A 13200-nucleotide genomic window follows, 5' to 3' on the forward strand; every position below is an offset into this window, starting at 1 on the left:
GGGTAACACAACCATTCACACGTATGGGCAATTTAGAATCGTCAATTAAACTAACCCCACTAACGGCATGTCTTCGGACTATGGGAGGAAGTCGGAGTACCTGGAGTGAACCCACACAAACATGGGGAGAACATGCAAATTCCACACAGAAAGACACACACAGAAAATATATTTCTAATAGTGTTTGTTTAATCATTATAATAAAAAAAATCGTAATAAGGGTGAATAAAACATAATGAAACAGAGAGTAGTTTTTACAGATATGTAATATCTTAACTTGCTTATATACTTCATTGGAAAAGCTAACAACTGAAATTCTTATCTTCGTAGGGCTCTGTATCTTTTTTTTATTCACCCAGCGTTCACAGGTCTGACAGATCACCAGTTTTGTTGGGGTATTAAAGCAGTTCAGCTATTTAAAAAAGGAAATGTCAACTTTTACTCAGTTACATAATTATTATTACAAAATCCTGCTCCTCACATACAAGGTCTTGAATAATCAAGCCCCATCTTATCTGAATGACCTTATAGTACTGTATCACCCCATTAGAGCACTTCGCTCTTGCACTGTTGTTCCTAGAGTATTTAAAAGAAGAATGGGAGGCAGAGCCTTCAGTTTTCAGGCATCACTTCTATGGAACAAGTTTCCAGTTTGGATTTGGGAGACAGACACTATCTCTACTTTTAAGATTAGGCTTAAAACTTTTCCTTTTTGCTAAAGCATATAGTTAGGGCTGGATCAGGTGACCTGAATCCTCTCTTAGTTATGCTGCAATTGGTGTATGTTGCTGGGGGATTCCCATGATGCATTGAGTATTTCTTCTTTACTCACCTATGGCTCTGGCTCCCTTTTATCCTGTCTTCCTTCTCTCACCCCAGCCAGTGGCAGATGGCCACCTCGCCCTGAGCCTGGTTCTGCCAGAGGTTTCTTCTTGTTAAAAGGGAGTTTTTCCTTCCCACCGTCGCCAAAGTGCTTGCTCATAGGAGGTCATATGATTGTTGGGGTTTTTCTCTGTATGCATTATTGTAGGGTCAACCTTACAATATGAAGCATCTTGAGGCGACTGTTGTTGTGATTTGGCACGGAATAAATATAATCGAATTGAATTAGAGAGTTGACAGTAAAATGATTCTTATGTAATTATTCTTATATATTCTACTGATATACTTAAACTATAAGTTACATTAATTTAAAAAACACAATAATTAAAAAAAAACACCTATGTCACTGATAAGTTGCTGAAGTGGAAGCTTAGCTTCATTATTTAGTTAACAGTAGTTTTTTTTTTTAAAATAATGGAGGGTTTTGCACCAAATGCCTCCTGTCACATTTAGTTTATATTGGCTTTTGCCAACTCTGTTAATTTAAATTGCATTGTGTCGACCAGCTGAGGGAGAGAGAGTCAACAGATTAGCACATATATATACTATATATATAATGCACTTCCTCTACCCCCCCCCCCCCCCCCCCCCTTTTTTTGTTTTTTGCACATGTCGAGGAGCGTGTCAGGTTACATTTCACTGTGTGTTATACTTGTATAACTATGCATGTGACAAATAAAGAACCTTGAACCTTGAACATATACTGTACAACTCAATATCACTAAAACATAACAAAAACAAAAAATCTGACTTTTATTTGTTTTATATCCATTATATATAAATTCAAATATTTCCAACTTTTTTTAATTTTTATTTTAATTTAAATTTTAAATACAACCCGCAAAAAAAATAATATACTTTAGTAAAAATGATGAGCTTTTCAAAAATTGATGTAAAAACAAAACACAACAAATTTATACCTGACTCCAGAGTTCTTAATTCAAATTTAGAAGGTCTGTAATGTGTCTTCAATTTTTATTACTAGTTTGGAGTTATTCTCAAAATGAAGCTTACCAAAGTACACACATTTACTCTTCAACAAAACCAAAGGCCTTTTGCATTAATGAAAAAAGTAAATAATTGCAGACCTGTGTCACTGCTTGTGATACTATGGATTGTACAGAAAGCAGAAATATATAATAAAATAAAATAAAATAAAACAGTTTTACTTAAAAGCTCCTTACCTGCCTCAACTGTGTTTCACAAAACACCAAAAACAAACAAATAAGCAAAAAATACTGAGGTTTTACTTTTAGGGGTCTCTTTCCCCATTTTCCTTTAAAAAAGCCCCCCCCCCCCCCCCAAAAAAAAAAAAAAAACAAAAAACAAAAAACAAAACAAACAACAACAAACAAAAAAACAAAAAGCAAAAAACAAACAAAAAAACCCAATTACACTAACTTATGCAGTACACCTTAACAAATCAAACACAGCTACAACACTGTAACATGTGTTGACGCTGGTAGTAACCTATTATGCTAACATGTATTATCATCTGGAAGTAGCATTTGTTCAAAGAGTTCAAATCACAATGCCATATTTATCATCTAGCAACAAAAAATGGAATTATATACATTTTTATTAATAATGAATAATGAAAAAATATGAATAATGAAGAATTTTTTCCATCTTTATATTTAACACTTTAAAATAGCTCAACACTGTACTGAAACACTGCAAGTGAACTTGTGTGGTAAAACCAAGTATCTATTTCACTACTGATGTACTATACCCCATGTTTCTGGGTTTGTAGCCTCTATAATTACCCACATCCTCACCCAGTCAGACTTACTTACTTTTAACCTTGTGGTTTATATCTTATGGGGACCAGTCTTAAATTCCGGTTAATATTAAATCATTAACCTTTATGATATTGAGTATGGCCATATAAAACTAAAATGTGACTACACCCCCCAGTGGTTGAGTTAAAATACAACATCACTGATACTGATTATTCTTCAAAACACTTTTAACTTGCGTTTTTGTAATGATATCACGAGGACTTACGTTATTGCAAGATGTTTTAAACCTTTTTTTTTTCATATCTGACTATTTTATTTAATGAGATTAGAAATACAATATTTATAAATATATACTATAAATACTTAAAATTTACTGGTAATTCACAAAAATACCATGTTTAATGGTTTTATATAATAATTGTAATATGTTATAGTTAAAAATCTATGACACATTAAATTTCATCAACACAAACGTAACAGACGCCTCTTATTGAAAAGGGTTTTGTGAAAGCTTTGCTTTAAACACAGGATAGGACCTGGTTGCTTGAATGCAGTTGTTATTGTCGTACAGAGGAAGGAAATTATCAGGAGTTTCCTTCAAAAGAGGAAAGTGCCCCTTTCCTTTCTGGAGAAGCAAACAATTCTGTAGTGAAAGAGTTTGAGCAGTCATGAGGATCATCCCTGTTGGCCATTCATTTTAAAAGATCCTTCCACCATTGGAATGTTGAGGAATATACTTCAAATCAGTTTCTCAGGTAAGAAGAAAGATTACTAAATATTACTGTTTTGTAGATATTTGCTGTAATTTAACTCACACTGTCCCTTTTGCCAGATGATCATTTTGCCAAACAATATAAACTGAAAGCATAAATTAGTTTAGATGCAAGAAGGGCCAATCATAAACAAGACGTATATTGCAAATATATGTTTTATGAAGTTAAATATATTTGTGATGAACATATGGAAAGTTAAAATATGTGAAGTGAATGTTGAAGAAATGAAATTATTCACAGACTGCCTATTGAAAGACCTTTGTCTTTCCTTTGCCAGACAGAACTAAATACTGTGTTCAAACCTGTCTAATAATTTCCTAAATAGTATGCCATAGTCCATATGTTTGCTATACAGCAGTCTTGTCTGCTTCTTCAGCCATAAAATCACAGACTAAACACAATTTTCTGGCTTTCATAGTAAGTTGACAACCGAATTTCCTTTCTACATAAACTGAGTTAAGAATGTAATAGCAAACTATTAGGTAGTCTTCTGTTTTAAAGGTTGAAATCTCTATTGTGTGGAAAATCGAAGTGGCTTTTGGTGTGTGCACGTATAAGTGTACTTTCATGATTGTCATTTGAGTGCTTGTAATGAAGAGAGAACATAGTGTGTTAGTGTGTGTTTTTTTATGTTTTGATGGCATTTTCTTTGATTGGATCTTGGTAGTCTCTGCCCAACAAATCACATCACACATGTTGAGATACAAGCTCGTTCTTACATTTTCAAAATAAATAATTAGCTAGCATTCGTGATACATAATTAGATAGCAACAAACAAAAACAAGCAAACAAAGGAAAAGATCAAGGGATTTCAAGGAAGGCATTACATTAATTTAGTAGTTTGAATTTTTACACAATTTAATGTAATATATATCATTTAAGACATTTGACTGTCTGATCTTAATGTGACTGCTGCTCTAAACCGACCGCTTACATTCAGTGACTGACTAGGCATGCAGCTATGGTATGTGTAGTAGGGAGACAGATGTTGGACGATAATATAGTTGACCACGCCAATCTGGCATCTCACATTTCATGTGTTGTGCAGTGTACAGCTAGACTGTGCCCTTGACTTCTGTGCAAACAAAAGCAATGACCCATTGCGATGTCACTGTGCATTATAGCATACTTGGACTTTCTAATGTATTTTTTCATTAAGAATCCATTCTGTTGTCATGATGCATTATTGGTAGCATTTTGAAAAACTGTTGGATTGGATGTTTTATGAGACTTTTTTTTTCACACAACTGTTTTAATATTCCTTTAACACATCTAGTCAGGATACAATTCCCCACATCTGCACCTTGATTTTAAAAAAATATCTTATAAAACATTAAATCCAGCTTCTAGACTAAGATGAATTAATATGTGGAGAATATATTTGCAGTGGAAAAGGGAAAATTTAAAGTTTCACTGAGTCCTGTCTAAGCTTCTGCATTCAAATTAGGAGAAAATCACTGTCTGATGTATTCAAGTAAGAAACTGTCTTGGAGAAAGTTGCATAGTGTTTTGAAAGCTTCATCTGTAAGGATATATGGTAGAGGGTGATGAAGAAGAGTGCCGCAGGTAGTTCTAGCTTGCATGCTAGTTCGCTTTCATGTTAAACTGCAAAGGAGAACATTCATTTCCAGCACTGTTTTGCTACTGAAACACACAATTGCACAATGTAGTTTTTGTTGGTACACATCAAAAGTTGTTTTTTCTTATAAAAATGACTCTTGTCTTGTAAAGTACATTAAAGGGTAGTGAAAACCTGGAAATTTGAATATACTGATGCAAATCTGACAACATATTTAAGGAACTTTTAATCCACAAAACCTTAATTTTAACTAGAGATGGACTGATCCGATATTACGTATCGGTATCGGTCCGATACTGACGTAAATGACTGTATCGGATATCGGAGAAAAATAAAAAATGTAATCCGATCCATTAAATATCAAAAAAGCACCTCACAAAACTTTCGACAAGGCGTAACTCTCCTCATAACCGTAGCACGTGGGAGCAGTGTGGTGATAGAGCGGCTACCAATCCGGCATTTCATCTCCGAGGAAGTGATCCCAGAGAGAAGTAAAGCAAGTGTGTAAGTTCATCTCTGAATGTTTGTAAAGCATTCCCGCGTTAAGCTTAACAACCGATATATGGAGCGACTGCCTCTTCTCTCCCCCTCCGTCTTCTGCTGCTACTTCAATCATGAAACTGATCAGTGATCAGCTGATCGGCTTTTCTGTCGCGAGTCCGTCTCTCTTGTTTGTTTATCTCCCAGAAAGAGGACACCAGCGGCTGAATAACAGAAGCACGTTTAAGCTTGATAATCTGTTGCTAGAATTTATTTAATATTACTTTCTAGACCAGGATTCTTTTCTACGTAGCTGACGGCTGGTAACTGTGCAGGGGCGGATCTAGCAAAGTTTAGCCAGGGGGGCCGATAGGGCATTAACAGGGAGAAGGGGGCACAAAGACATACTTTTCTTTCTTATTCTCATTTAAAATGTTGAGCTTTTATTAAATAATTATCTGAATCTTACACCCAAAGTTTTACTCTGATGTAAAATGAATAGAAGTCCATTACTGTATATAGTAACTATTAAGTCTAATATACCCTAGTAAGCTATAGTACTTTTTCCTTTGGGAAGGTACCATCTGTGCAGTCTGCAGTTCTGTTGAAGAACGATGTTGAATCTATTTAATTATTCTTGAAAAATAATTTATTTCTGTGCAATTATTTTCACACTGCATCAAATTAAATTTGATTACTTCGATTAAGCATCATGAGGTGGAGGGTGGGGGGTGGTTCCTTATTTTTTCGTTTTTTTTTTTTTTTTGCTGGGAGTTTTAGAGTCCTATTAGTTAGGTTGCTTACTCTTTAAAATACCAGAATAGGGAGGATGGAGTAGGTTTAAGTTTATTAGATTGATCAGTATTGCTGAACTATGAAATATTTTGGGTGCAGTGCATTTTTTGCATACAGGTATAACAGAATAGCTTTAGTGTTTTGTTTTGTTTTTTTGTTGTTGTTTTTTTTAACTTGAGTATGAACTTATACAAAATGCAGCAAGATATTAAAAAAACTGTTTTATTGATTAAAAAACACACTATCGGATTCATATCGGTATCGGCCGATATCCAAATTTATGATATCGGTATTGGTATCGGACATAAAAAAGTGGTATTGTAACAGATTTTAACAGATGAAAAGGTTTGGAGAAATCATTTTGCAAGTTAACTTTAGTGTATGGCTGTATGTTTGATCAGAGAAAATGCCAAAGCAATTAAGAAAAACTAATACAATATTGTACATGGCAGACCTCTGTTTTGTTTCTGCAATACATGTATTTTCCTTGTAAAGGTACATTTAGCTGTGTGCACTGATGGTAACTGACAGTGGAATTTTATGGTAGATTTAAAGACTCAAAGAGCTTGTTTTGAAATAGACAAAGGAAACAGACTAGAATTCTTAATCCTTTGATAATGTCATTGGCAATGCACAACCTCCTAGAGCAATATATTTAAGCATATTTTAGAGGTAAAAAGAAATTTAATATATGTGCAACTGCCCCAACAAATAACCCATATTTTAGCTCGAGCTGATCAAGGAGGATAAAGGCATTTTGAGAGGGTTTCCTCTCACTTTTTTGAGTGAAGTAAATATTGGGCATAAATACACAAAGACATTGCTGCATTATCATTTTCATCTATTTCACAGTAGTAAAAGTGAAACTTGTTGTAACTTTGTAATACAGCAATAAAATCTGTGAAAATAGTAGTGGGAAGCTAAGGTGCAAAACATTAAATCTGACTGAGCTATTCCATTGCAGAAATACATAAAACATCCTGATCCTATTCAGATAAAAAAAAAAGGTGTTATAAAGTATTCACCACTAATTTTCCTAGTTTACAATGGGTAACAAATGAAATAAAAAATCTATAAATGCTGTCCAAACATATACACTGTTGTTCTGTCACTTTTACTTTGAAATATGTTCAAGTATATGTTAGAAAGGAACAGTAAAATATAATGCCTGACTGCGGAAGAAGGTTTGTAATGACCTTGAAGGCTCATCAGTATGTAGTCTTTTCACTTGTAATTATAGGGGGCTTTCAAGACAGTGAAGGGGAATATATTTTTTCTGCATGGGCACCTACATTGACACATTCTCCCATGAGATTCTGTTTGATGTGAAAATGGCAGACTGCATAAATGTGTGTATTAGTGTGAAATTAATTTCTCTGCCATTTAACAGCGTGAGGTGATATGTGGTGCTTATTTGTTTGAGATTAATGTATCTCATATTTTCTGTTTATAGACAAGCATGAATGTGCATCCACGTAGATTAATGTAATAAGAGCCCCTGCAAATGATCCTAGCATGTAGAACTAGTATATAGTAGTTAGCTAGCTTCCTGTGTTCCTCATTCAACAAGCAGTGATTTACTTTGTTACGGTGTGACCTCATCATCTAGGTTCTACGATACCCCACCTCCACCTCACAGCAAGAGCAGCCAGCTCACATACACATACAGAGAACATACTCATGGTCACACACAGAACAGAATCGAAGGGGTCTATGCAGAGCTGGAGAGAAAGAGAGAGAGAGAAAGAGCGAGAGAGAAAGCGAAACAGACGAGGCGAAGGGGAGGGAGTGTGGATCATGCATGTGCATTAACTCAGCACAGCAGCAGCAGCAGCAGCAGCAGCAGCAACAAACAGAAACAGCAGCACAGGAGGAAAAAAGAGAAAGAAAGACAGAGAGGGGGAACTGGAGGGAGGGTTGTAGTCTAAGGCACAAGAACAATAGCTGCAGAGGACTGCTTTCCATCTCCACTAAAAGAACAACGGAGGAGTAATAGAAGGAGGAGGGGGTGGTCATGATAGTAATGAGACAATAACGGAAGAGAAGAGGCACACTGTAGTCAGTGAGGACTGAAACCAAGGCTCTTCTCTTCTCTGCTCTCCATGTTTTTGGGGACTCAACGTTCCCTTGCCTTATTCTCCAAACCCAGAGGAGGATGTCTGTGTCAGGGAAGAAGGAATTTGACGTGAAACAGATCCTCAGGCTTCGCTGGCGCTGGTTCAGCCATTCATCCCAAGGTTCGGCTGGTGGAGGAGGCGGTGGGGTTGGTGGTGGAGGAGGTTACATTCAGCAGGATGGCCTGGACCACAGAGGAACGCCTGTCCAGGGACGACTGAAAAGTCACTCGCGGGAAAGAGGTGTTGGAGGTCTCCGGAAGACTAACAGCCCAGTACACAGCATCTTGGCACCAACGCCAGGCCCCACACCTGTCTATGTCAGAGCAGGTCATCAATCATGGCATCATCAGCAGAGCACCATCCAAGGTTCCCAGGCCAGCGAAGATTCTTCAAAGAACAGTTCTTCTCCCAGTACAACAAGGAAAGATGACACAAACACTGGCCAAGAAGATGTAAAGAGTTCCACAGAAGACCCTGCAGAGCTGGAGGCCAGAGAAAGGTATGACTGTTATTAGGTGTTAGAAATTAGGAGACTGTGTAAAGTGCTATAACGGTCACTTTTGATCATATACTCAGTTAGCAGACACTGGTTATGGGATGCTCTTTTATAAATACATGGTTTCTTCAGGTTTCACAGTGAAAATATAGCTACTGAATAAAATAAGCAACTGAAAAAAAAAGAAATATTACACATTAGGCAGTATCCCCTTGATTAAATTTTTAAAAAGTGTTTGTTGTTATCAGTAAAAAAAAGAGAACAACCCAACTTTAAATAATAAAGATATAACAGTCATACTTAAAAATGGCTAAACATTGTGAAACTGCATTTTAACTTAAATATTAGCTGTGCCATTATGCATGTAGATCCTCTAATTATGCAAAGATTAAATGAACTGCACAGCCATCATTTTCCAGTTTACTCAGGCTATTCAGCTTCTACCATGGCTCACCTGGGGACAGCTCACTCTCATTGTCCACAGCATGTTAGGCAGGATGAACCAATAAAACATCCTTTTAATTATTCATTGAACTGAAAGCTGAGGCTTTTCCTGCTCCTCTGACTGTGTTGTGGTCCAGGTTACATGCACAGTATTCCTTTGAAAGAGTGTTTTTGTTTTAACAAGGCACACTATGGCATTCTACTATAGAAATATAAAAGGATAGCTGGAAGGAGTGATTACATCACATAACAAGTACTGGACCTATAAAAAGAAGAAGCAGTGCAATCGCATGAATTATCTAGACTGCCGAGCACAACTACATCCACTTTATGAGCTAAAAGCTATTCAAGCTAGTGGCTGGTATATGATGTTTGATTTATTTTCTAGCAGAATGTTATTACAAATCCTATACTGAAGTGAGTTTTACAGCTATAAATCCTTCCCCCTGCCTTTTCATGTTGTGTTTTTCCTCTGACTTCCATGTGATCCTACAGCTTCTTCCAGGAAGTAAATAGGTTAGAGTTCTATATGTGTGTTGCTGTGTGTGTGTGTGTGTGTGTTTGCACGCGTGCACACACTGTCTGGCAGAAGACTAAAAGCACGTCATATTAAAGATGAAAAGACCAAGTTTCCTTTTATCTCGGCTGTGACATTCTAAGGTGAATTGGTCCTTAAGCATTGCTGATTTCTGTACGCTTTTGTTCTGTACACCTGGTGAGGAAGTGAACAATGAAAGTAAACCTTCCCCTATGTTTTTGTACAGAGCTCAGTGAGAAAAAAGCACCTAATTCCCAATACATAGTCTCTACCTACAGCCAAAAACGTGTCAATATGAATTGAATAGATATCACAGTCAGTGGATGGTTTGGTTCTCGGGGAAGAACATGAATAATTCTCAGCTAAGGTACAGTTTTGGAATCAATTCAACATCCTGCACTGTGTGTTGGCATAATTGGCAGATGTTCATATTTTTTGAGTCCCTATGTGTGAAAAGTGCATGCATAAAAGATGTGACTCACAGTAAAAATGTGTAACGGTCTGGCTCTCGGGGACCTTGAGTTCATGCTGGTCATGTAAAATACAGCACAGTCGTCACATTCACACGATTCTGAAATATTAAAATGGTTCTGTTTTTGTTGGAGCATATACTCTGCTCTTATGTGTTTGATTGTAGCCTTATTCATTTAAGACATTATCATGACTTATTTTACATTTTGTTTTGCCAGCCTAACCTGTGAAAAATCGAAACAGAACACGACTCTTCAGTACTGACAGACATTTCATCATTTCCCATGTTAAAATTCGCCCTGTGAGCAAATGCTTTATATGATGACGAGTCCAATATTTTTTGATCATTCAGTACAATAAATAGTTGGAAAGTAAAATTTAGTCGTGAGCAGTTATTGCAGAAATAAATAGGTGCATTGCATAATGCCACTTTTCAGTCACGGCTGTGCTTAATGGAAATACACCAACTCAATAACTGTGAAGGAGTACTTGCTGGAAATGACTTTGGGATGGATGTACGATGTAGCCTGGTGAATTACACCAGTGGCTGTGTCACACATCATGGCTCACATGTTCATCTGCAGCTAAGCAGATGTATGGATGTCACTGAGATATGCACATTCATTTACTCTACCAGCTGGGTGGCCTTATTATGTCTCACATCATAAATCCTTGACACATAATTTGTGACAATCCCTCAGGCTGAATCTCACAAATGAGTTCTGCTGGCAGTGAAAAACACAAAAGTTTGGCCTTTTGCTACAGCTAGGAAATACCTGTCAGTCATTTTGAGATATATGCCACTCAGTGACTAGTTTTCATTCATATAATGTCTTCGTCCCACCATTTTCTTTCATTCATAGTAGAATTCAACTCAGATTACTGTCAAACTGAATTATCTGGGAAATTCAATGAAAACTGTGCACCTCTTGTGGCTGTATATTTACAAGATTATATGTAATGTTGTTATACCAAAACATATAGAAAGACAAAAAAACTGACACATGCATTGAGTATTTAGATAATAACACAAAAAGTCAGTGACACATTTATGCTGTGGTTACAAAACATTTGCTGTCCAAGTTACTTCTACATACTGTGTGTGGAAGCTATTGAATCAAATGTAGTGTAGTAAATGGGTTGCTGTTTCCCACACTTGCTCTTAATGCCCCAAATGCTGCATCTACATACTATATATTTGCTCTGTCCTCGTGACTCTCATCCAAATAGCTTCTTTCTACAGTTGACAGAAAATATATGGCAGAAGTTAACCTGAATGGAATGGAAACCCTGACCTTTCCCACATAAACACTAACAGTGGCTTGAGTCAGCGTGCTGTTACTATGAATGATATCTCAATTCCCTCTCCACCACCTTGGAAAAGAAATACCACCACCTTACCCCCTGTCAGCAGCAGTAATTCAGATATTTGTCCAGTTCTTCATAATGGCACAAGGCTTATTAGGTCTATGTGTGACACATCCAGTTGATGCATCCTTAAGATATTTGTAAACTGCAAAACACAAACTTTCTGTTGTAATCTTTAAATTACACCCGGAGGGTTTAGGTGATTGTGTTATTGCCTGTAATAAATTGTGAATGTTGTTTGCCCAATCAGCGTTCTGTATGCCAAAGGCAATCTTAGATGGAAGCTAAAGATGAAGCCAGAATTAACATAAAAAATTTCTTTGTGCTTTGAGCAATACTGAGAAGACACGCATTATGTGCCGCCCACATTTGGTAATTTCTGTTCAAATGAGACATGAATTTTTATGAATTTTCCGTGGATACCATAGAAGGGGCCATGACTTGGTTCAGCAGTTTCACTCATAGCACTTTGCACTGAAATAGATTAAGGAGGTGCAGACTGCGATCAGTTTTATAATTATGACAGACTAAAATATAAATCAATCACAATATGCACAATTACATAGCATTGGTAAGATTTAGGAAAATGCCACGTTTACCACATTTAGTGGCCCCCTTGTAAAGTATAGAAACTTTAAAGTTACAACTATAAACATTATATAACAAGTACCTTTAAATATCCAGTATATACAAGGTTCCATTGAAATGGTAAAATGGTAAATGGTCTGTATTTGTATAGCGCTTTACTAGTCCCTAAGGACCCCAAAGCGCTTTACACATCCAGTCATCCACCCATTCACACACACATTCACACACTGGTGATGGCAAGCTACATTGTAGCCACAGCCACCCTGGGGCGCACTGACACTGCTGTAAGATCACTGACTAATTTATTTAGCCACGAACATCAGATTTATATAAATTATGCACAATCCACAATATGACATCCTCATACCTTATGCAAGTTAACCTGCCACCAGCAAAGCAGTAAGGAGATTTCTGCTAAGATCTGCACATTTTTTCACTTACAGGACGCCCCCAGCTCCTAATACACACATGTGCATGTGTTTCTACATTTGTGAGGACACTCATCTCTTACCCTTTTTGTTTTCTCTTGTTTTGCTTTCATGACCTCTGGGATCACTGAAAATATTTAGGGAGACAAAATATTATTGCTGTGCCCCCCCCCCACACACACACACACCCACACACCCTTCTGCTAACTGCATTCACCCTGGCCCATTCGACTACAGTCAGAGCAGATTTCACAAGCTATGGTGGTAATGGGTATGCCCACAATAACAATGGCACAGGAAGGAAAAAAAAGACAGCACCAAAAAGCTGCAATCTTCAGTGACACGGGGAAAAAAAGCAGAGAGAAAACTATGTTTGTGCAAAAATATCATCTCAGTCTCGATGCCTGGATCAAGTTATTACAGCCAGTGTATAAAATCTTTCCAACATAAAGCCCAGTGGCAGTATACTGACTGTCAGAGTACAGAAAGAAAAGGATCT

The 13200-nt window shown here is 36.8% G+C and overlaps 1 protein-coding gene across 1 annotated transcript in view; it reads left to right on the plus strand.

Annotated features, from left to right (window-relative positions):
• Positions 1-110: 110 nt before the first annotated feature.
• Positions 111-13200, plus strand: part of klhl4 (kelch-like family member 4) — a 29141-nt gene continuing 16051 nt past the window's right edge. The window contains exons 1-2 of the mRNA XM_086257992.1: positions 111-3379; positions 8401-8867. Coding sequence (XP_086114118.1) covers positions 8407-8867 — 461 coding nt within the window. The 5' untranslated portion in view covers positions 111-3379; positions 8401-8406. The remainder of the gene's footprint in view (positions 3380-8400; positions 8868-13200) is intronic.

This window comes from Aulonocara sp. 'chitande type north' Nkhata Bay, linkage group LG2 (assembly GCF_057382095.1).
Source record: "Aulonocara sp. 'chitande type north' Nkhata Bay isolate Kocher_YH1m ecotype deep benthic linkage group LG2, A_spYH_male_GT1.1, whole genome shotgun sequence".
NCBI lineage: Eukaryota > Metazoa > Chordata > Actinopteri > Cichliformes > Cichlidae > Aulonocara > Aulonocara sp. 'chitande type north' Nkhata Bay.